This window comes from Emydura macquarii, unplaced genomic scaffold (genome assembly GCF_026122565.2).
Source record: "Emydura macquarii macquarii isolate MOO-44397 ecotype Brisbane River unplaced genomic scaffold, CSIRO-AGI_Emac_v2 contig_2432, whole genome shotgun sequence".
Classification (NCBI taxonomy): domain Eukaryota; kingdom Metazoa; phylum Chordata; order Testudines; family Chelidae; genus Emydura; species Emydura macquarii.
Window position 1 is genome coordinate 3020084 of NW_027132569.1, and position 25302 is coordinate 3045385.

Below are 25302 nucleotides of genomic sequence, written 5' to 3' on the forward strand. Positions count from 1 at the left end.
GCAAGTTATCTGCTCTTTCATATTTAAAAATGTTTAATAATTGCTGCTTAATATCTTCCCTAGTTACTGATGGAACAGAAAAAAATTGTTGGTAACAAGGGCTGTTTTCCTTCTGGAGCTGCTCCAATCAACAATCTTTTTTATTTTTAAATACAGAGGGCCCAGTTCTGCCCACAGATGCATAGGCATAACTCACATTGATTTCACTGCTTTGTAAATTCTTTAATCTATCTATTACGAGAATGAGAGTTTTCTATGCTAAGGTAATAGCTCCTGGGGCTGTTACCCCAATGTTGCAGTGCAGAGAACATTCCTTTTAAATTGTTCTAATCTGTGCTTGTATCATCCGAGCAGAATTAGGCCCAGTGTGACTTCTGATGCACTGGAAGCTGTTCTCATGATTTGGAAATCACTATATTTTCAATTTCAGAGGGGTAGCCATGTTAGTCTGTATACAGCAAAAACAATGAGAGTTCTGTAGCACCTTAAAGACTAAAAAATTTCTGCAGGCATAAGTTTTCATGGGCTGCAACCCACTTTGTCAAATTTGTTAGTCTTTAAGGTGCTAGAGGACTCTCCTTGTTTTTGTTATATTTTCAGTGCAGATGGAAGCATTTAATCACCTGAATAAGTGCTTCTTGCACTGACAATAAATTAAGCTACTTCTTTGCTACATTTCTTGTAAATTCAAACAGGAAACAAATTATTAAGGTCATGTAAAATATACAATAAAATGCTAAAGCACTGGTGCATAAGTGCAACCCAATGGCCCAGTGCAGCCAGCCTTTTCCTAAAAGGTTAAATCACCTTTCCCTGGTTGAAGCTGATCAAATGCTTTTTATTATTTCTAGGTGTTGTTATGGCTGTGTACATAGAGGGTCAGAAGTCACGTCTGATGTTTTTATTAAATATTTATTTGTGTTATATTATTTTAATCTAGCTGTGAACATACCGGGCATGTGTTGTTCTCTCTCTCACTTTTCCTTCCCTGTTCCTTTCAATTTGTTTCATACCCACTTGTAATTCGTTGAGGGCAGAGACAATCTTTTTCTGTGTTTGCACATCATGCAGCACAATGGGTTATGGGACTGGGCTGCTGGGTGACCTCATGAAACAAATAATAATTACATGGCTGGAGATGGAAAGTTGTATATACAAGGTGCCACTGTGGCTCTCGTGTTGCAGTTTGGGCATTCTGCCCCAGGTTAAAGGTTTACCAGGGCACTGGAAAATGTGCTGATTTCCATGGCGTGCTAGGATTAGCCATCCCCCACTTCAAAGCGTGGATCTGTGCCAGGAGACAAGTCCTTTTTTAAAATAAGGGCACGCAGAAGGACTGCAGTCCAAATGCTGCAACCATCAAAAAGCCCTGGCAGATAAACTGCAACTTCCCGTGCACGAAGCAGGGGCCGCAGCTCAGCACGGTTTGGAAATCAGATCGATTAGTTAATGTCTGTGCAGCACTTATAGCATAAGCTCAAGGTACTGTCATCATTCTCCCCCCCCCCCCCTTCCTCCCCTGCACCGTGGCTCCTGCGTACCAGCCACTTTGGCAAGAGAACCATTAAAAGAGACCTCGATGCGAATTGCCTAGATGAGCATAATGGTCCCTTCTGACCTTAAAGTCTATGGGTCTCTGCCTAGCACCCAAAGGGCAGACAGATCTCTGGGCACCCTGCTGCTCCTGCCACCTGCAGCAGGGAAGGGCAGAGCTCCTCACGCACCCCGCTAGCTCGCAGCCCAGCTACCTGTCGCTCCCCGAGGCGGCTGTTGCTGTTGCTACTGCAGCCCGGCGCAGCGATTCTGGCAGGCTAGAGGCGAGCGCATGTGATCAGCCCACGAGGAGGCCAAACCAATGCAGCTGGCGCCTCCTCCCCGGGGGAGGGAGGGAGCTAGTGCAGGGATACTCCGGGGTTGAGCGAACCCCGCAGGAAAGCAAAGGGGCAGCGTCGGCGGCGGGGCAGGTGCAGCGCCGTGATAACGGGGCGCTCCTCCTCTGAGCCGGAAGGCGGCGGCAGGAGAGGAGACTTGGGAGTGGGACGCGCTGGAGGGGCGAGTTGTGTGCGAGGCTGGGTGAAACCGGAGCGGCGGCGGCTCCTTCCCCTGCCGGGCGGTGCACAGTCAACAAGCGGCCGGAGCAGGGCGGGCCGGGGAAGAAAAACTCCGCGAAGAGGAAGGAAGCGGCTCCGCTGTTTGCTAAAGACGGTGCCACCTTTCTGCAGCCGCCGCTGACGGGCTCGAGCTGCCCGGCTCGCGCTCTACCCAGGCCGGCGGCAGCAGCAGCAGCAGTGTCCAAGGGGGGGGGGCTCGGCTCGCGCGCGGCGGGACGCCCTGAGTCGCCGCCGGGGGCTGGATGGCACGTGCGGGGGGGCGGGAGGTTTGAGCCTTGCCCCGCGCGCGCGCGCCGCCCCCGCCAAGTTTGCTCTGGAGGTCGGAGCCCGGCTGGTTGCAGCAGGCCCCTCCCCCCCTGGGCGATGCGGGGCTGGGCTGCCCGGGTTCAATGAGCCGCCGGCCGCCTGGGGCTCCTCATCCGCTCCCAGCCTCGCAGCGTGAGCGGGGCGCCCCGCTGCCCCAGCCTTGAGCCTCTCCAGCTCGCGCCGCGCTGGCCATGGGCGGCAACCTGGGCTGCCACCGCTCCATCCCGCGGGACCCGTCCGACCCGTGCCCGCACAGCCGCAAGTTCAGCGCGGCGTGCAACTTCAGCCACATCCTCGTCAACCAGGAGCGGCTGAACATCAACAGCGCCACGGAGGAGGAGCTGATGACCCTGCCCGGCATCAGCCGCCCGGTGGCCCGCAGCATCGTGGAGTACCGCGAGTACATCGGCGGCTTTAAGAAAGTGGAGGACCTGGCGCTGGTGAGCGGGGTGGGAGCCGCCCGGCTGGAGCAGGTCAAGTTCGAGATCTGCGTGAGCAGCAAGGGCAGCTCGGCGCAGCAGTCGCCCAGCTCGCTGCGCAAGGACGCCGAGGCCGCCGCCGCCGCCAAGCTCAACATCAACACCGCCACGCCGGCCCAGCTCCTGAGCCTCCCCGGCGTCACGGAGGGGCTCGCGCAGCGCATCGTGTGCTGCCGCGCCGAGCACGGGCCCTTCAGGAGCCTGGAGGAGCTGGTGAAGCTGGACTGCGTCAGCTCCTCCTTCCTGGACAAACTCCGGCCCCGGCTTTTCACGGAGGGCTCGCGGCCCCCTTCCACCAATACTAACGGCGGCCTCAACTTCACTGTCAAGCCTCACCCCAGCCCCACCTCGCTGAGCCTTCAGAGCGAGGACTTGGACTTCCCGCCGGGGGGCCCGCCCCAGATGATAGCCACTCGCCCCTCCGTCGAGATGTTCGGCGGGCTGAGAGAGGGCAAGCCCGTGCTGAGGGTGGCCACCTGGAACCTGCAAAGCTGCTCGCTTGAAAAAGCCAACAACCCTGGCGTGCGAGAGGTGGTGTGCATGACGCTGCTGGAGAACAGGTGAGCTGCTCAAAGGCAATGGCATGGCTTGGCATTTGGTGCCTTGTCTCGCCAAAGAGCTGGGTGCTTTACTCCTCCTCCTCCTCCTCCTCCACTGCTTTGCAGGGTGTGTTAGGCGTTATCCCCGTTTTTCTTGGGTCATCCTTTAACTATGAGGTCCTGATGGCGGTCCCTCAATGGTGCCCCCATGCTTCTTAAAATACTTTGGACCTAATGGGTTAATGCATCATTTGGGACTATGTATTAGATACCGAAAATATAAAATGGGCCTACTCTCTGTTTCCTTCTGTCATGGCAATCCAAGCCCAGGCATCTAAATGCCTTTAAAAAGCTTTGTGTGAATGTATATCAGATGATATTTTTAACCTAAATACCTTGGCCTATATTCCACCTTCCATCCCTTCAAACATTACCAAATGAATCAAGAGCACATTCAGAAATGCTTGGGATCTTTAGCCAATGTAAAATGCTGCAGCTCCCCTCTTACAGCGTGTCAAGCCATTATGGACAAACACCATGGCTCTGTGATCCGCAGTAGTCCTTTACTCACCGGTGCAATTCAAGGTGTAAATGGTATGGGACGCTGTCATGATGGTTGCACTTTGCTATGTCTCTCTTTCTGCCTGTCTGGTGCTGACTGCCCTGTGACTGGTAGCAGGGCTTTCCCAGGGGAGAGTAATGCCTCTGGAACCTGCTGTCTCAGGCAGTCTGCCAAACCCTGCTTTTAGTAATCTTAAGGGCACAGTTCAAGACCTGTTTGTCTGGTCAAAGATTGGATTGACCTTTAGTAATGACATGGAATGGTTCTTCTGTTCTTTGTGAATAAGAGGTTGTGCCATATTTTGTAATTGACTATTCATTAATGTCACACAAACATATGCTTGGGTGATGGGGATCTATATACATATCTATGATAAATAGTTGCTTGCTAACTCCCTATATTAAATTGAAGCCATACAACTGCAAAAGAACTCTGAAAACAACTTTTCTTTCCCCACTCCTTCCACTCTTAAATAAACCAGCTGATCTGATTTTGTTGTCCAATGTTGTGAAACCAAAATTTGTTCCCTCATTGGGGTTCCAAGTTTTAATCTGAAACAAATTTGCATGGATGACTCACAAACCCCTGAAAACGGGATATTTTGGTGGATGGAAGTGCTGACAAACCATTATCTATTGCAGTATTAATAGCACTATTGTTTTTCAAAACAGTACGATCAAGTTGAATAATGATAATTGTATGATTGCAGAGGTTAGGCTAGCTAGAAATACAGTATGTTTTATCATGCTATGTTGTGATTCTTGTTTTGTATTTAAAAACAAAAAAAGCCATGGCAATAGACAGAAGTGTAAAATAAAGAACAGTATGCACATTCTGTGACAAGCTGTGCTGCAGTTTTCCTGCATTGCAACGTATCATTGGTGGGCCAAGCGTTTTGACGCAGGAAACTTATTTCCTTGCACCTACATGCTGTGGTTTGATAGCAAGAAAGCTATATGGTCATGAAATGGTATAAACCTCTGAGTGTCCTGCTGCCCATTTCAGCCTAACATATTCCTTGACCACTCTGCTGTGTCATATTTTGTGTACTTTCCTTTGACCATGGTCAATCTCCATAAACGGAAATTACCAGCCAGTATTTTTAGTTGGAGGAAAGCATAAGCGATATAACCAACAATGGTGGGTTTGTTTTTTTTTTAATATTAATTTATTTACCAGCTGAGTGTGACAGTCAGTCATTTCTAACTTCATTGGAGAATTATTTTTTTCACCTGAAAATCAGCAGCAGTCTGGAATAGTGTTGGAAATTAAGGGATATCGGGAAAACCTCACTAAATGGGGGGGAGGGAGGGGAGAAGAAAAAAAAAAAAAAAAGAAAAAGAAAGAAAGGGGGGGAGGGGGGAAAGGAAGGCCAGAGAGCCACAAATGGCTGAGGAAACAAACAAATTACACTAAATAATTCTCACTAATCTCAGGATGATTAAATTCCAGGACTGAAAGGAAAGTGATTTGATTTACATAGAACCCAGTCTTGTGAAATGCTGAGTGCCCTCAACTTCTGTGCCTTGAGATGGCTGATAAATAGAGCCAGTAGTGGATTCAGTGGGAGTTGAGTGCTTAGCAATTCTGAAAATCAAGTCACACATTTTTAAAAACAGGTAACATTTGCAAAATGTGCACATGTAATTTTGCCTGCAGAACAGAGTCATATGCACACTTGTGTATTTTGCACGCACAGTTAGTTGTTCAAATACCCCCAAATATATACTCACTTTATGAGTATGATGTAGATGACTGTCTTTGAAAACTTGTACCCCAAAGTGTTGAATGAGCCCGTTGCTAATGTATTTTTTAGTTTTCCATTTTGCTGACTTTCCATTTCCAGTTTAGGCATTTACATTGAACATGCACACGCACGGTTACACTCAGAGAGTACGGTCTAAATGGTTTCTAATCTAGAGCATACATGTGAGTAATGAGACTCTGGAAGGAAGTGAGAAAGACTAGAGTGTATAGACAAGCCTACACTTCCCGGGAAACTGAAGCGTGGGCCAACAAAATGGAAAAAAATTATGCTAGCAATAGGCTCATTCAGCAGTTGGGGAAGCTAGTGGGAAAGAATCTCCTCTCACTCATACTAGTGCTCTTGAAGTCAGTGGAGTTATGCTGCTGTAAAACTGACTTCATTAAGCTTAGAATCAGGCACTGTGGTATGTATTAATGGAAAGGTTTAAATTCCCGTCTCCAGTCATGTACTTGTTGGAAAGTGCTAAAGTGCATCACAGACTAATCCTTGCTCAGTTAGATTAACTTCCGATGATAATCAGCCCTGGACATTTAACTCTTGCTTCTCAGTCAAGAATACAACACAGAGGGCTTATCAGCACTTGTTGAGTCCAATGGCATCAATGAGGTACAAAGGTGAATGTTTAAGTAGCCCAGAATGTACAGTGGGCAGATCACATTTGTCACTTTCTATTCCAAGCATTGACTCCACCTGTTGTCCAGTGGATTTGCAGTCTGTTTAGCCTTATCACTTAGCTTGCAGGAGTGCATGCATGCTGTGAATGACAGGTTGTTAATGAACTTCCTGCACAGCTATATGAAGATAAATAAACAAATCCTCTTGCACACACTTCCCTTGTTACAATATATTGTCTAAGGATCTGGAATACTCTGTGCACCCACAGATATGTCCATGCTTTTTTGAGTGTGGTTCTCCATTGCTTGGCACCATGTATAGTCCTCTACACCTCTGCTGTGCAAAGTGAGTGTAAAACACTGCTAAATCAGGATTATGCTCACTTTGCATAGGTGTAAAGGCCTGCACAAAGTGCAGGGTAGTGGAGAATCAAGCCTTCTTTCCTAAGGCTGCCTCTGGTGCTGTTTTTCTGATGACCACAGGTTGTTTTACCCAAGCTGTCCCACAGTTCTGTTAACAGCTTCTTTCAGTAACTATTAGCCTTGGCCAAATTACTGTCCATATCCGCTTACTAAGCATACAGGACATCTAGTTCTCTAACTGGTGAGGACAGCAGATGAGCAGAGCCCTGCGTGGATACAAAATTTGTATCCACATTTGATCCACGATCTGCAAAATTTGTCTGTGAATATCCATGGATTTGCAGGGCTCTACTAACAGCTCCACTCGTTACCGCGCATCAGTGACGCAGACCTCTGCCACGCCCCAATCACCCCTGCTTCTCCCCAGAGACCTCTTGCCCCATTGCCTGCTCCACCCCCGCTGTATCTCCTTCCCCACTCCGGGCAAGGAGGCTACATCCTGGGCCGTCATGTGCAGTGCTGCCCTCCCAGTGGGTGGCTTGGACACCCACGCAGCCGTGGTGGCTCTAACGCATACAGACCTGGCTGGGACAGATAGCAGTGACAAAAACACAGCTCACAGCACCTGCCATTGCCACCTGCTAGTTGAAAGTGAAGATGCCTGTTTCAAAATGGTGCTTGGTGCACTGTTCAGGAGCACATGGGCATGCTCCCTTCTGGGAGTTGTTGTTTACTTCCTTCAAGCCGGCTGCCGTGTAATTCAGAGAGCTGAGTTGGAGCCTGAGGGCTGGGTGACAGCAGCTCCAGTCGGGTGAGTGTGTGCTGCAGAGCCCTGCCCAGATACAACATTTGTATCCGCATCTGAGCTGCAATTTGCAGAAATGGGTCTGTGGATTTGCAGGGCTGTAAAGATGAGTGTCTCCCCCTTGTTAATATAAATACTATTCAAGCCCTGTATAATCTATGTATGAAGAATGGTAGTACAGGGAGAGAAAGAGCAAGAAAGTGTCAAACTCCACATTAAACTGGAGAGTCATTTCCTTAAGTATTAGAAAAAATACCAATGTCAGGCCCAGAGGTGCTAAGGTTCTTTAAGAATAGCAGCAAAAGGAATGAACTTTGATTGCTCTAGCATCAGCTGCACTGAGTCCATAGGGGTGATCTGCTACCAGTAAGCTATTTTAAAACCCATTATTGTGATACAAAAACAATGAATCGCAGTAACATCCCTGCCCCCCTGCAAACACTTTGTTACATATGTGAAAGGGATTCATTGTTAGCATTGCATGCAGAGTTTAGAGCAGATATTTTCATTCATAGGATGAGAGCGTACAGTAATTTTAGAAAAAAATAACATGACTGATGTGCTGGAGAACATATAGTGTAATTGGATTATAGTATCAAATGTATAGTGAAGTTAACCAAACCTGCAACATTTCTACAGACCTAGTTCACAAATCCAGGATTTATTTAAAGCTTGTTAGAGCCATTCTTCGTATCGGAATGCAGATCTCCATCCCCTAGCTGCCCTTACTCCCCAGTGTAAATGCTGGTATCCTAGAACAGTGGTTCTCAACCTGTGGTCTGGGTCTGCAGACTATGTCTAAGGGGTCTTTGAAAGACTTAGACTGAAAACTGACTGAACAGAATTCAACTATATATATAGACAATAAATTCCCAAAGAGGTCCACACCTCCATTCGAAATTCCCAGAGGGATCTGCAAATGAAAAAAAGTTGAAAACCCCTGGCCTAGAGCAGTTTGTATCCCCCTCTGAAAGATTTAAAGTGATAGAATTTGGTTTTGAGAGGTAACACCTGTTGGTGGTGGTAAGGAGGGGTACCACAGTTTCATAAAACATTGTACCAAATGTTAGCTGTAAGTCAGGAGAGGTTTTTTTTATTTGTTTCATTTGTTGAGAGCTTTTCATAGGGTTTTCTCATGCAAAGTTAGGTAAGGTAGCATGTTTTCCAAGTACAGAGTGGAGAAGGTTAACAGCTGTCTATTTAAGCTATTATTCGTTTTTTCTTTTAAATGTACTATATGTACCCGTATTTCCCCATGTAGAAGACGCTCCCATGTATAAGACACACCTTATTTTTGGGGCCCGAAATTTGAAAAAAATGTATTACGGTAAAAAAATCTAAAACCACTGTATAAGACGCACCCAGTTTTTAGACCCCAAATTTTTTCGAAAAAAGGTGCGTCTTATACATGGGGAAATACGGTAAGTCCTTCTTATGGGAGTGAGTGGAGTGGGTATTCTGTATGGTCATGATGAGAAAAAAATGTTATCCACCTGGTATGGCTCTGGCTCTGTCAACAATAGTTAAATAGCATAGTTTCTGTTTAGCATGGGCAGTTGTGTTGTTGGGGTTTCAATGTGGCATTTCAGGATGTGCTGAACTGTTCTGAAGTATTACAGAAAAAGTACGCCTCAGGTCAGTATGCTGTCCATGAGAATGCAATGTTGCACTGAAGCCTCTGCAATGGAAGGGTCCTCTTCTTGTTAGCCTCCACTGGCTGTACTATGGTGACAGTAAATTCTAGGTGGTCAGTAATCTAAGATTTACTGCAAAATCGTGAGATGTTGTGGTGTATCTTGTATGTCAGTGATGCATTTGGTAACTCAGTAAATTTATTGTGTGCTACTGATTGTTTGTGGGCCAGATCTTGATTTGCTTTACTTATGGATGTGTAGTTCTCTTGACTTCAATTCTGGATCAGCCAGTATGTCTCCTGGGATCTCCTATATAATATGACCTCCCTCTGCCTGGCTGTGCCTTAAAAGCACAATCCTTCCTTAAGATTTGTGGGCTGTGTTTGACTCGCAGGCTGCATGTTGGGCAGTACTGTGCTAGCACATGCCTGCATTAGGCCTAAATCCATACCCTCCTTCAGAGATGCGGACGTATCACTAGGGGATCAGGACAGACTTCAGAGGGCCACACACAAGTCCCTGTGTGATGCACAGCTTAGCTTCACAGGGCCCCCCTATCTGTGAACATGCCAGGAGTGGACTAGAGTTGAGTAGGCTGGGGGAGGTGAGGGACTATAGAATGATACCATTTCATGGCTCCTCCCATCCTCTTTTGGAAGGTAGGTGCCTCAAAATGAACCATGAAGAGCCTACTTCAGCCAGGGTTGCTTTGTGGCCTGGGTTAGGAAGGGAGAGAATTCCTTCCACTTTCCATTCCACAATCTGTCCAGGACCTGGCCCTACTACTCGGGCACACATTAGGCTTAAGATTTGTTCCTTCGTGCATGCCACTTTTTCAGCCCCTTTATTACATGCAAAGAGTGTGCAATTTGCAGTTGAATCAAGAAATGTGATTTAAATATGTGCATGTATAGTTTGTATTGATACAGAGAATATATTGATGCTGCATCGTCTCATTTAACCACTAGATGTTCACTGGTAACCAAGTGTAGCAATTGTGCATATCCCTTAGTTTAGGAAACAGCATCTTTTAAATTAAATGTTCCAAGTGAATATTTGTGCTTCAAAATACTGAGCAGTGACCCGGCAAGGGATGTTTTTTTGCTATCCTTTGCAATTAGGCGAATTCAAGACACAGTGTCTGAAAACCAAATCTTGTACTCTCAAAAAATGGAAAAAAGTGCCAATGCTGACGCTCAAATGCCATAGAGCATAATTCAGATTCAGAATGGAATAAGTCTACTTGGATCTCAGATAACTATGTTTGATCTTCCGCTTTGATCCCTCACTTTAATCAGTCTTTTGGACCTGTCACCTCATATTAGTCATATAAAATATATAACCAACATTAACTCAAGTTGTATAATAACAGAAACAAGTACAACTGCAGTATCTCTTCAATTAGACCAGTGGTTTTCAACTAAGGGTATGCGTACTCCTGGGGGTATGCAGAGGTCTTTCAGGGGGTACATCAACTAATCTGGGTATTTGCCCACTTTTACAACAGGCTACATAAAAAGCACTAGTGAAATCAGTACAAACTAAAATTTCATACAGACAATTACTGTTTATACTGCTCTATATTCTATACATGGAAATGTAAGTACAATATTTATATTCCAATTGATTTTTTATAATTATATGGTAAAAATGAGAAAGTAAGCAATTTTTCAATAATAGCATGCTGAGGCACACTTGTATTTTTGTCTGATTTTGTGAGCAAGTAGTTTTTAAGTGAGGTGAAACTTTGGGGTATGCAAGATAAATCAGACTACTGAAAGGGGTACAGTAGTCTGGAAAGGTTGAGAGCTACTCAGTTAGACCCTCTGGGTTTTGCTTTCAAGATCTCAGAAGCACCAAAGTTTGTTTGTCACTTGTTTCTTTTTAAAAAAACAAACATGCTGTTCTTCCAGGCTCTTTAATCTGTCTTCCCCTTGGAACAACTTGTAATGTGGTTTTACTGGAAGTGAAAAGCTGGCAACAATTTGTGTGGGGTGGTGGGGAGTTGTTTTGTTCTCTTCATTGTCTTTTCTCTTGGACATACCTTGTCTAACAGGTATAGGAGACAGTCTAATTATATGAAAGACAATTGTTTTATTACTTGTCTTTGAATTCTTTTTGGGAGAGAGCTGAGGCAGGAAGTTGAAGGAAAAGCCTGACAGTTTGCATTCCCTTTCCATTTCCTCCCCCTCCTCCAAGATGGCAAGATGGGAGGGGAATGCATGTCCCTGAAGGGCTCAAATAACTTTTTCTTAAGTCCTTTTGTATGTTGTCTTGTAGCGGTAATAACAGGTACTAGGTGGTCTGAAAACATGTATGTTTCAAAGCCTCATCAAACACCATGTGCTTGTGTTGGTTATTTTTCTTTTGTTGCTAAAACAGTTCCTGACCCTGCCAAGTAACAAGGTGTGTCTTTATCTCTCTGTTTTCCTTCTGTCATGCTAATAATATGGTGGAGCATAGCCAAGAATAACTGCATTGCAATAAAAGAGCAGCAAAGATGCATGGTTTAAGGTGTGAAAGAATAAACGGGGACCCCTCTTGTAATATTTTAGCAAGTCCTGCCTTCTGCAGCTTCAAGACCAATTTAAGAAAGAAGAATATTGTTTTTACTGTATCTCTACTACATGCAATTTATACATGAATTATCTTTCATGGACTGTGTAAATATTTATGCATGTAAATTAGCTTTTCAAGATTGCCATGGAAATTTAACAGCTCAGGCACAATAACTCATAGGTAACAATGAGCATTCATTACTATAATGAGGAGAAAATAACAAATGTCATTTTACTCATCCTAGGCAAGTAGAAGTTTGAAGATTTGATGTAAATCCACTGTGGGTATCATCTTAGTGGGAATGCAGCAAGAAGTTATTGACCAGATCCTTCAACAGTGTCTTCCTAGGAGCTGTGCTGACTTGCCCTAGCTTAGGATCTGGCACGTTATTCTTGGCTGTAGAATTATATGAAGAATATAGAGCTCAATGCTGCAAAGTGCTGGGTGGCTTTTGTGAGGGAGTGAGTGCCCTCTACTGTCATTGACTTTAATGAGGAGTTGGGGGCAATCAGCCCGTTGCAGGATTGGGCCCATAAAGAGTGGCTGCAATAACAATAATAATTTAGGTCCTGATCACCCTCTCAAGAGTCACAGGTGGAAGGTACCCTCCATGTGGAAATCACTGACTTATTCACTATCAGTTGCCTCATCCTGACCCCATAGATGTGCCATAGTTCCTTGCAGAAGGAAGGAGACTGAATGGAGTGGATGGGCTGGGGGTTGGATCATGGGGGCTGTGTCTCATCCACAACTGCAGTCCTGACAACACACCCTGAAAGCTGAAGATTAGAACCATCCTCTGCTCAGGTGGCCCTGGCTTCCCCTGCATCCTTGGATGACCAGGTTTGGGCCAAGTTCCACAACGTTCCCCATTTGAGGACAGGGCAAACCAACAAGCCCTGCCCCATGGAATTATTAGAGGTGGCTGGGAAGAACCTCTCAGAAATTTCCTCTCCCAGGGTCCCCCTCCATGGGTTTTATTGTAGAAAAGAATGATCTGGGCTTCTTGTGTACTTTTATTCTCAACTGGTTTGCTATTTTCCTTGGGTTGTTATCAAACCCAAACATCTTTGCCTGTGCACCAGCATTTAAGATGATAGCATAGCTAGAGAAATAATGTTAGTTAGCGGGAAATGAGCAATGTAAAAATAACACTTCTGTTTTGTTTTTTTTTACCTACTGTACTATTGTTAAAAGTGGCACCTAAAATAACTAGAACTGAAAAAGATTAGAGAGAAAAATATTTGTCTATATTTTTTCCAGCTTCTGTACTTTAGATACTATGTATTGTCAAGTGCACAGGCAGTTTCACTCTCTCCTGTTTATTAATATATGTGTTTGTCATTTCATTGGATTCACTGGCTTTATATACTGTATGTATCTTGGTAAACTAGAGATGAGTGATTTCTGCAAAGCCTAGCAGATTCCAGCAGTGGACATATAGGAAATTTATGACTGGCCTGCTGTAAAACTACACTCTTTGATCAGCAAATTACTCCCTGATGTTTCACAAGGCATGCCCCTGGAACGTGAACAGACTCCAGGAGGCTATAATCTTTGCCTCTCATGAACCTTGGGGCCACAAGACTAAATCAAACAGTATATCATGTCTATATGTGCAGACATGATTCTTTAAGAAGAATCCCTGGTGCTCCATAGCACTTTTTGCAACTGTTGAATATAATAGGAGAGCTACAGGAATGGTATGTTTACACCTTTGGTTTAACAAGGGCAATTAGAATTCTCCCAAAAGCAAAAGCAGCCGTATGCCCTGGAAGATGGGGGAGAGAGCTTGCCATAAGAAAAGGCAAGAGACTAATGACATGGGAGTTAATTACCTAGAGTTATATGAGGCTGTGTATAAAATCAATTGGGCTGTGTTAGAGCAGAATATCCTTTTTCCAGATGAGTTCCAGTCTAGTATAAAGTTACCATCTACTCTTTGGTCAAGGAAAAAATGGGAAATTGAAGATAATATTCTTACAAACATAGCTTCGCTCTTCTCTCCTTGTCTGGGTTTAGATTCCACGTGTTATTAGTATGTCTTTGTCATTATGGCCCAAACCCTTTCGTCCTTACTTAGTCATAATTCCTGTTGAAGTCAGTGGGATTAGAGCCTTGCCTGAATCAGGACTGCAAAATCTGGCCAGATGGGCAGAGTGAATTGGAAAGATCAATGACGAGAGAGAAATGTGTGTGTACCTTTTTTTTTTTTTTTTTTTTTTTTTTTTTTTTTTTTAGTTGTACTCTTTTTACCCTGCCAAGGTTTTCCATTCAGATGCCTGTGTTAGCTCACACAGGGATACATAGTACCCTTGTTACAATATGATAGGGTAATTTCCCAACACTCTCATAATCTGTAGTGTTTGAGATAGGGATGTAAATATCAGTTAGAAAAGGTAACGGTTTAAACTAGTAAAATGATATCAGTTAACCAATATAATTTTGTATCCATCCCCCCACCTTTCTCCCTCCTCTTGCCCCGGGAAGTGCCCCTACCTCATCTCCATGTGGGATCCCTGTCGCAGACCTGTGTTCCACAGTGGGGTGCTCTGCAGCATCTGCACCAGGGCCTCGGTCTTCCTGGGCGGCAGCAGCAGCGCAGCTGCCTCCGCCACGGCTTGACACTGTCACCATGGAGACTGAGAGCCCGTGCCGCTGGTTAACCGATAAGCATTAGTCTTAACAGTAAGACTAATACCTATCGGTTAACTGTTTAACCGTTTAGTATTTTATATCCCGAGTATGTCATGAGGGTGGCAAAGATAGAATTCGCAGTAGTTTCTTCATTTTAAGACTTATTTATATTGGAGATTAGCTATTCTGGACTTTAGGTATGCAGGGTGACCCATAGAACTCATTGAGTTTACTCATATGAGTAAAATTAAGCATACGTGATTGTGTTTTCAGGATCAGAGCCATAATGTTACTCAAGTTAATTCTTGACTTTCCTTACGTTTGCTTCAGTCTCAGGCTTTGGGGATTAACAGTGAGTTATGGAACACCATGTAAGGTCTTGTGAACACTTTGGGCACAGTGTGAGCAGCATGCTGACTGTAAATAGAACACACAGTTGTGATGGAAAATATGATTTCTGTTTAGAATCTGCTTTAATGTTTTGTTTCATTCTGAACCATATCCAGTGTGTCCATTTAATTTTAAAGTAATATATTTTCTAATTAAACAGTTTTAACTATTTGTACAATCAACAACAACAAAAGTTAGCTTTCAAGGATCACATTTATATTCTTACAGCTGGGAGGTTTGGGGTTGTGCATTTTTGTTTGCTTGTTTGTTTTAAAGTGCCAGCCATGGTCCAATTTTGGACTGTTGTTCTCAGTCCGTGGGATTCCAAACCTGGACTCTAAATCTTGCAGACACTTATACATGTGCTTAATTTTACGCACATGAGCACTTCCACTGAAGGCAGTGGGACCCTCTAATAAGAAAAGAGTGTTACCTGGAAAACATTTGTATCCTCAGTGGCAATCCAAAGACACGAACTGCGCAGAAAGTCTTAATTATATTCTCAGAAAAATAAAGAACAGAACTGACAATTACGCATTTGTGAATATACTGCCCTATACTGAAAACAATATTGATGGAATGTTATAGTTAAATTGCGGCATTTCTAATATTTGTTAAAATCAAACATCAATCTCAAATGCAATAATCCCAGTATTCCTTTCTGCTTTGACCTACTGGTTGGAGATTTTTGCTCTTTAAATTTCTTTATATTTTTTTCCAGTTTAAAAACCTTACTTTTTCACGGTCATACTCTACGGGTTGCATGCATGTGTGTGTGGTGTGTGAGTGAGAGAGAGAATGATTGCATTGCTGTGCATTCTATCATGTCGCTCTGCTGGGCTGTGATTTCATCACTTCAGAAGAAATTCAGTGAAGTTTCCTTCTAGCTGTTTATGAGGGACAGAGCTGCCAATGGAGTAGATAGTGGTTTAGGCCCATGAAAATAGAGATGGGGAGAAGGAATAGAGATAGGAATGATAGACCATGAGATCTTCTTTTCCTTTTGGACACATCTTGGTTGCATGTCACATAAAGTTACCCAGTTCCTTTTCAAACCCAGCCATGGTATTTGTCTAACGTAACCTTCCATGAACAGGTTATGGTTGGAGTATCTTGTGAAAGGAATTAGGTTAAGAAAACGCTCTATTCTGCAGTTGAATGTTGGCTTTTCATTTTGTTTTGTTTGATTTGTTTTAATTTAACTAGGTAGAACTGAACAATAGACAAATCATCTAACAAAATGGGTTTCCCATTGTAAAACATAAAATGAAATATAATCCAAAGAGTCTACACATTCATTTAATGGGTTAATGAATAGCCAGTTGATAAACAAGGATTTTGCTGTGTGACGTGGTAGGTAGTAGCATGTTTGGGCTTTTATAAATCCCTTGGTTTTTTTAATATGTAATTGCAGATTTACACAAAAATAATACTAATCCCTCCCATGGTTACCAACCCCCCTTGAATCTATTCAATCTGCAATTTAGTTGATTCTTTTTTTAATATTTTTATTGCGATGCTGCTGACTCTGAGGTGTTGATAGTTTATTTTTCCCTTTCCTTCTTTCTTGTCTATACATTACACGCCTGTGATTGCAGAATACAGATACACACTCTCTCTCCCTCCCTTGTTGGGTCTGTTCCAGAATTACCCAAAGTAATTGCCGGTCAATGACCTCTGCAAGGGTTGGTTCATGTAAGGCTTAGTGAATTTCTGCTGAACTTGAAGCGGCTTGCAGTGGTATATGCAGTAACTCCTGACTTAGAAAAAACTTGTCTGGTTTTCTTTATTTTTAGACAAATAAGGCCAAATGCATCTCTGTTGTAACACCACTGAATTCAAGGGTGTTTATACCAGTACTAAAAGATCAGCTGTACAATACTGAGGTTTGCTGTTTTTATGCATGGTTAAGATTCTACCAAATGAATATCAGTACAGTTGGTTTAGCTTATAAAATAATTGTACTTTATTTTCGTTTGCTCTTTGAGTGAAATGAAGGTGTAGAACAGAGTATGAATTCATGCAAAGCAGAGAACCTTAACAGAGAGAGACACACTATTTGGCTTAAAACCCTTAGTATTTTAAACAGCAAAGCTCCTGTATATTTTTTCCATGGTGACATTGTCTTAAGACTAACGTAGGTGTGAAAATGTGTGCTGTGGAAGCACAGAAAATAACCTTCAACCTTTAAACCTTTAAAATCTTTATATTTACCAGCCCAAGAAAAGGTGTATCAGGCTTAACCATAGTTTTAGCAGTGACTGTAGGGTGATTTTGGCTAAGTGAATTTATTTTTTTTTGCTATTCCAGTGTACAACAGTGCATTTATCCCATAGCTCTACATGCATTTACATACCAGTATCATTATCAGTCCAAACTGACATACTAATATTATCAAAGTAGCACAAAGACATTTTTTAAAAGTCTGCTTCCTGTCCCATCTTCCATCCCCCACAAAAAAAGGTATGCTAATTCACACTGGTTTGTTGAGAGCAAGAACTGAGACTTTGAATTGTAATTTGTATAGGCTGATTTGATCTGTGGGCAGGCCAAAGTGAAACGTTGGTTGGTTGGAATCTTGTGGTGGGATTAGAACCATAAACAAGGAGGTGAAAGACTTGCCTGTTGTACTAAAAGACAACTCAATCCTATTTTCAGCATGTTTCAAAGGGAACTGTCTGCCATCGGCAACACAAAATTATTTTATTTTTGGCTGCTTCAGTCCAAAGAACCTTTAGAGGAGAGGAAGTTTACTTAACCAAATAAACATTCAGGGACTAAACAGAATCATCACTTCACAGTGTAAAATGTATTTAGATAGTTTCTTCAGTGTGCAGTTGGTAGTAAAAATCCTTATGAGTTACAATACACAAGCAATAGCCACCTTTAAAACATGGATATTGCAGTTTTCTTTTGAAACAAGAAATTGTGCCCTGACTCACTTAAATTTCTTTTTGTCAAAAGGAGATTCAAATGCCATTTTCCTCTCTCTCTGTTGTTTGAAGCTGTTTTTGGAGTAACCCGACTCGAACACAACAATGGATTTTAAATGTATACATCTGTGCAGCCTACAAATAGCCACACCAATTAAAAAAACAAAGTTGAATTTAAGAGTGGCTGCCTAATATACATGCTCATACGTGTACTGCATAAATCAAAGGGAAATTGACTCACGGAAGCGATTGATATGAATTCCTGTGAACTTCGGGAGTGTCCAGATATGAGTTTTGCGGTGTGCGTCCATTTCTAACCCCCCCATGGAATTCAGTGGGAGTCTTTGACTTCAATTGGAGGTGGATTGAGTTGTCACAGTTAGTGGGCTAACTGCACCTCTCATCCCTCCTGGTCTCTCTAAGGGTACCTTCTCAGGCCTCGAGCTGTCACCTCTCTCTTGGGGTGAAATCACACAATTCTCCTAGCTCAGAGCAGCCCCTGGGCTTCGGTCTCCTGTGGTCAACTGATTACCTCAGCAGATCTAACCTATCTTCAGTGCCTGCAGTTCTGTTCCATCCAGGAGCAATGATCCCGTAATCAGGCAGCCTTCTTAAAGTGGAGTATCATGTATTTAAAACCAAAGCATTTAAGAAGAAATAGATCTTAAAACAATAAACCAGTCTATATGCATACCTGCTTCTTCCCTAAGGCTCCCCATTCTTTGGATCTGGGGAAGGCCCAGTTCCTTCATACTCCCTCCTCAGAGCATCTCTCTGTGTCAGTCAGCCTGTCCTCCAGCACAGCCCCAGACAACTGACACCTTTCCCACTCCCCTCCTGAGTGGAGCTTTTTAACTTATCATAGCCCTTTGAAATTCCCAACATTGACAGAACAGCTGTGTCACTTTGCCCTGTGGCCTGAAGTATGTCATTGCCCTGGAATTGCTCCCAATGTTTGCTGGGAGGTTGCTTACCTATATCTCTTGTGTTGTGTTGTTCTACTGCCTGTGTTTTCCACAGCCCCCTAGTACGCTAGCTAAGTACATTCATTCAGGAAAGTCTTATAACCCAATATACAATAACTTCATCTCACTGGCCGGGTCACTTACTCTATTCCTAAACTTATTACTTCTCAGTTCTCTTAGAGTATTACATAGCAGGTTCCACATCCATCACCCAACCCACTAGTCAGTTCTTAGAAGGAGGCTGAATTAGTCTTTGATGGGATCAGAACAGTGAGAAATGTTCAACAAAGGTATGTCAGTCCAGTTCCAGTCTTCCCTAGTGCCTATAACCCTTGCTCCTCCAGGGGTCTGTGTGCAACACATGGAAGACACCCAGATTCAGAGCTTCTCTTGGGCAGCCTTTGCAGCTCCCTGACCGCAAATTAAGGCTGCTTTTCCCCTGGTCCTTTCCCCCCCCAGGGAAGGGCATGTAGTTTTAAATAGGTGTATAAATTGCGGCCCCTCTTTGCCAGTAGAAGTATAGAGAGTCCGATATATCAACTGGAGTTGACGTTTGTTATGGAAAACTATTGCCTACAGGTGTGGAAAATTTCAAATTACTGTCAAGTGGTGGCAATTTCTCCAACATAAGAGACAATGGTTGTTATCTGTATGAACGTAAACATTCCGGTGTATGGGTCAAGTTTTATCCTTGTGTGGGCACATGCAGATTCCACTGAAATCCATGAGAGAGTGTGTACAGGCACAATAGGGTCCTATATTTTTTTTAATGTAAACCTTTATGAAAATGTCTTGACTCCAAGATGTGCTGCAGCTTAAGTTTCCATTTGCTGAGGCCTCTAAGCCAGCAAAATGTCAAAGTGACATTTTGAAAATCAGAGGCCCTTTTAATTTGTCTCCAGTTGAGGGCCCCCAACGCACTAGTCACGTTTGAAAATGCTGGCCTCTTTTAGCTCAAAGGGTCCCATGATTCCACCAGTGCCAGCGTATTAGAAAAAGATAAAAGAAAAATGCCCAAGCTTCACAGTTTTTGTCCTCAAATGTACTTAAAACTTCACAAGACTGTGTTCCCCTCCTGATGCCCTTAGAAGTTTGTGTTGTTTTAAGTTTGTTTTACTATAGTTCTTAAAATATAGTATAAGTGTTACATATTGCATCTGCTCAGTATTTTTGCTCCTATAATTTGAACCGCTTGCTCTACATGGTTTATTTTGTACAGACATATGCTGGAGTAAGATTTTTCAACTGCTGTCCCCCAGGGCCCTCAAAAAACAAGATGTAGATCTCACGAGGACATCTACCACTGTGAGCAAAACTGTTGAATAAATACAAGTGAATAAATCTCTCGTTTTGACTCGTAATTGTTAGACCTAGAATCCTAGAGAGGAAGTCTCTAAAACAAATGGAAATACGAAGGGGAAATAACCTTCAACTGTCACAGTGGGCATTCTTCTCTTTTAATAAGTAGGTTTGATTTGTTCTTGATGAAATCTGACACTGGTGAGAGGAAGTCTGAGTGTCACTTTTAGGAATGGATGGGTAGAAGTCAACACAGAGCTTGGACACCACTTGTATCCCATTTTAAGGCTTAAATGGGACTTAGTTGGTGTCTAGATCTTGGCTGGTCCCCTGCACAGGGATGAATTTCAATCTCTGAAGGAGCGAGTATAAAAGGATCTGCTAGAAAGGCCTATCTTATCCAGCATGGTTCCACCTCACTTGCAAAATTTTTACTCATGTTCCAGCAACATTGTCTCCCCAGTATGTAACGAATGAGAACTTTGGAGGGAGAATACCTTAAGCCTCTTAGGGTGATAGAATCTCTATTCCCTCCTTACCAGGGGCCTGGATGGATCCATCATAGGTTCCCCCTTTTCCTATTTAACGCAAAATCTTCATCTGCTTTCTCCCTAATTCCCTCTGTAAATGCACGCACGCACGCACCGACCAACCAGCTCTGGACAGTCATTCCCCAGACTGACATGGTAGAGCAGTTCTGGGGACAGTTGTGATGGGAAGAGAAAGTTAGACACTTGGGCTTGCTGCTGTAGGCTCAAGAGAGTGGGTGAATTCATGGCCCCAGATTTTTTTGAATTTGTCTTTCTTGAAGAGCTCCAGCTGAAGTGTTAACAATGTATTTACTTTCATTACTCTGATTGATTGGAGGTGCTAGATTTGTGTCCAGGGTCTGAAAAGTATCTGCCATCATCCATTGCTGCTTTCCTGTAGTGCCAGCTCTCCTCTAGGCCAGTTTATCAGTCACAGTTTCCCCTTTGCTTATGTTTTGCATCCATAGCACTCAACACTCCTTCAGCTCTTATCAGATATTTTACACAGAGCGTGCGTGTGTGTGTGTGTGTGTGTGTGTGTGTGTGTGTGGTTTTGTTTTTGTTTTTTTTCAATGCTGCTGGATGATTCTGGCGTTGGCTGATTGGGTAGGTCTAGAGGGAGATGGCATTCCTATCTGGGATGACTCGCTCTCAAAGCGCTGCCTCGCAGAAGTCACTGGAGTTTGGTTTTGTTCTCTAGGGCATAGTTTCTCAACCTGTGGTACGGATACCCCCAGGGGTACGTGAGACACAGGCAGGGGGTACCCGGGGAAAACCAGTGAAGGGAAGGTAGGCGGCAGCCCCCGGCTTCTGGGGAAGGCGGGCGGCAGCCCTCGCTTCCCGCCCAGTCACAGCTCCCAGCTGGGAGGCAGGCAGCAGTGGCCACAGTCCCAGGAAGCTGGACTGCAGCTGCCCGCTTCCCGGTCTGTCACAACTCCCAGCTGGGAGGCCAGCGGTAGCTGCCAGCTTCTGGGGAAGGCGGGCCGCAGCCCCCTGCTTCCTGCCAGGTCCCAGCTCCCAGCTGGGAGGTAGGCAGCAGCCTCCAGCTTCTGGGGAAGGCAGGCAGCAGCCCCCCTGCTTCCTGCCGGGTCCCAGCTCCTAGCTGGGAGGTGGGCGGCAGCCGCCTGCAACTTGCCCAGGTGACAGTCCACCTCCCTGGCTCAAAGCCCAGTGCCCAGAAAACTTGTCAATTTCACTGCTCTGGCTGAGCAGTGAAACTGATAACTATGACAGCCCCAGATTTTACCAGTTACCCTCTTTTCCTGTCTCACTCTCACCCTCCTTCCCTGTCTCTCTCTCACCCCTTCCTCCTCTTAAATCTATGGCAACAATTTTTGTGTGGTGCTTTGTTCCCCAGCATTGGCATACCGCTCAACGCCTCCTAGCTTTGGCCAACATCACCTCTACCCCAGGTACATACTTGAGTTGTGCACCCCTGGTGTAAAGGTGGTAACCCTACCCACACTAGATCTGACATCCGTCCTACGTGGCCTTATATACTCGGCCCTTTTTCCAACATATGGCTCACATTAGTCTGTAAATATAAAATCCCATGGAAAATTGTGTGTTGAGGTATTTATTAAAATTTTCAGAAGTTGGGGGTACTTGCTACTTGAAAGGTTGAGAAACACTGATCCAGGGCATCATTCCCTATCACTTTCTCTGTCATCATCAGCATGTCCTGCCAGTGATTCAGTCAGTGATGCAATCTTTCATAACTTACATGGAGAAAAACAGCCTAAAGAGCTGGAATAAGGCTGGAAACTTGTGCTGAACCTTTCTGTTCACGTCAACAGTTGGCCTTTCCTCTCTCCGTTACCCCCATCCTAAACCTAGTACAATTTTTCAGATGTTTTTAATCTATTTATTTGCACACCATTCTGGCTACCCCTTTCATCCATGATTTTTACTTAGTGCATTATGGGTGACCAATAGAGCTGGTGGGAAAATCTTTGAGGGAACTGTTTTCTATCATAGAATGCCAGGCCATCAAAAACTGAACTGTGCTGTGCAGTTATGTCAGTTTCACCAACATTTGGTTTTGAAGAAAAACTAGTGGGAAAAGTTCCAAAAATGTTGAAACATCCCATTTCAATCCTATTTCAATATTTTGTTTTGAAAAAGTTGAAATATTTCAGTTGACGTGAAACAGGGTTGGTTTTTTTGGTTGGTTGGTTGTTTTTTTGGTTTTTTTTTAGAATTTTCATTTATGGGGAATTTTTGTTCCAATTCAGAGTGAAGCAAAATCTTGAAATAATGTATGTATGAAATGGGATTTCTATCCTGTATACAGCTCTAGTGACCAGCTTCAAAGCCATATTAAGTAAGACATGGGACTGTTTCAGGTGAGTTAACATGGTGCATGTCCAAAGCCTTTCCCTCGTGAGTTTGGTTCTTCACATGGTTTTTATGCAGGTGCAGGGGAGGGAGAGTTGAGGTGAGAGATTGCTTTGCTTTAAACTTTATAGAGCAGGGGCATGCACAGGAAAAATTTTTTCCCACTTTTGGAGGGGCACTTTCTGTGCCCCCTGTGGCCAGAGGAGCGGACTTTCCCTCTTCCCCCCCCCCACCCCACCCCTCTGCCTTGGGGCTGGTTGAGCTGGCTCTCCCCGCACAGCCGATCACGTTGATTCTCCCCCACAGCCGGAGAAGCTGGCTCTCCTGCCCCAGCCCCGGAGGAGTTCTTTGCCCCCACCTATTAGGGGAAGGGCCATGCCCTTGCTTGCCCCCCTCCCCCCCCCTGCACGTGCCCCTGGGTTTAGGTATGTCTGGAATAGTGCTAGATCTTGGGCCAGATCCTCAGCTGATGTAAATTGGGATAGCTCTGTTGATTTCAGTGGCGCTATGCTGATTTACAGCAGCTGAGGAACTGGCCCCTGTGTCTAGGTCAACAAAGGAGGACTTGATGGAAATGACTAGCTCCTAACTCATGAAGCGGTTTTGTGCAGCTCTCATGCAAAATAGCATCACTGCTGCTGCTTCATCCCTGCTGTTCACTTTCAAGCCTGACGGTGCTGATGCCACAGACTTGGTCACTACGGATGGGAGAGCTCAGTTAAAAAGAACATTCTTCTAACTATAGGTAATTAGTCTGCAGTCCCATGGAAGGCTTCTGGCAATGTCATAAACCACCAGAATTAAGATCAAATAATCTCCCTCCCTTCCCCCCAATTGTCATCCAAACCCTGAGATGGAATTACAGTCCTAATTAGGCAATACGTTACTTCATTTAACAGCTGTTGAGAAAAAAACCTAATCCACCAATCTTGGAAAAGTCTACCCATGCCCTCTTTCCTTTATCTCCACTCTCTTGTGTGCTATGTCCAATCGCCTCCTCCCCTTTCCCGCTTCCCCATACATTTTTGGTCTTCTTATCCCCCTCACCCTAATTTTAAATGTAATTTTAAAAGAAGTCCACTCTATCCACTTTTAAAATGTCATTTCTTGTTATGGTGTAAATATTTGATGGTATTTTAGTACCCTAGAACATGCTTCTGTCTATTAAGTTGTCAGTCTTATCCTGGTCTCTTTTTATTTTAATGCCAAGCTTTTAGGAGGCAGTCACACTAATAAAACTTGTATGAATTGTGCATCTTCAAACTGTGAAATGTTCTGCGAGAACAGTGATTAATTCATCCCCAGAGTTACCGTGAAATAGTAGAGAGAACTGAAGGGATCAGAATGCAGCTGTAATAGGATAATATCCAGGGTTATAATTTCTGCAGCTGCAGGAGCATAGATGCTGTTGATAAGAATGACAAGAGTTTAGCTCATGTAGCTTTCCACTAGCAATATCATATACAAGGTAGGGGGGTAAACATCCAGTATTGAAACTGATACAGTAGTAACCAGGGCTTCAGTATAAACAGTGAAATTCTATTCCTGTTGTCACCTTCTACCCCTAGGGGTGTCCTTAGCTACTTTCATCAGAGTTTCATTGCCACCTGTAGCTGTGGAGCCATCATCTGTTCTGTGGAGCGTAGAGGGGAGGTGCCATATGGCACTACTGAGGATCGGTTGTCACAATGGCTAGCTGGACGCTATAGAGAAACTACAGTGAGCTACTTGATTAACCCTCCACATGTTTCTGTTTGACATGTAATGTTAAGGAGTTGGCTTAAGGGGTTATTTATCCACTTGTTATAGAAGATGCAGAGCACTTACAAAGCTGCATGAGACATAGTTTTTGCACTGCTGTTAGAGCCTGCTCCGATAACAATATATTGCACCTTCCTGCAACATGTGTTCACTTTGATGTTACTAGTTTTGAAATCCTTTGGAGAACTTTGATTTTTGTGTGAAATGTAAAAACAACCAGTCCCACAAAGGAACCGAGGGATGAGAACTGTTTCTGAGATTTGGTTGTATTGGTGCATCAGACCAAAATAAAGCTAAGAATTCAGAGAACATAGTTAGCCCCTGATTCCAAAACAAGCCAAACTTAGGCCATGATTATCTGCATTCACACAGTGATCTTCTGTGCGCCAGGCAATGCACGACTGTGCTCCTTATGCTTTAATGGCCATTCTTTATGCCCAGACATCTCTGAGCCTGGCACACGGGGTACTTTTAGACTTGAGAGCTTTTAAAATTTGTTGTATGGCTGGCTGTTTTAAAATTTAAGCTATAGTAGTTTCAGTTTACTGAGGCATTGTTCCTCCCTCCCCTGAACTTTTGGGAAAAGGATCACTTTTTGTTTTGTGTAGAAACAAAAGCAGCAGTTCATGGGAATAATGTAATACAGTGAATTAGCTAACCAGCAAACAACAGAGTGCTAATATAGTATATTAGTAGTCATAGTGGTTATA

General features: G+C 43.8%; 1 protein-coding gene across 1 annotated transcript in view; it reads left to right on the forward strand.

The window, feature by feature from the left end:
- Positions 1–1765: 1765 nt before the first annotated feature.
- Positions 1766–25302, forward strand: part of EEPD1 (endonuclease/exonuclease/phosphatase family domain containing 1) — an 80381-nt gene continuing 56844 nt past the window's right edge. The window contains exon 1 of the mRNA XM_067562511.1: positions 1766–3456. Coding sequence (XP_067418612.1) covers positions 2609–3456 — 848 coding nt within the window. The 5' untranslated portion in view covers positions 1766–2608. The remainder of the gene's footprint in view (positions 3457–25302) is intronic.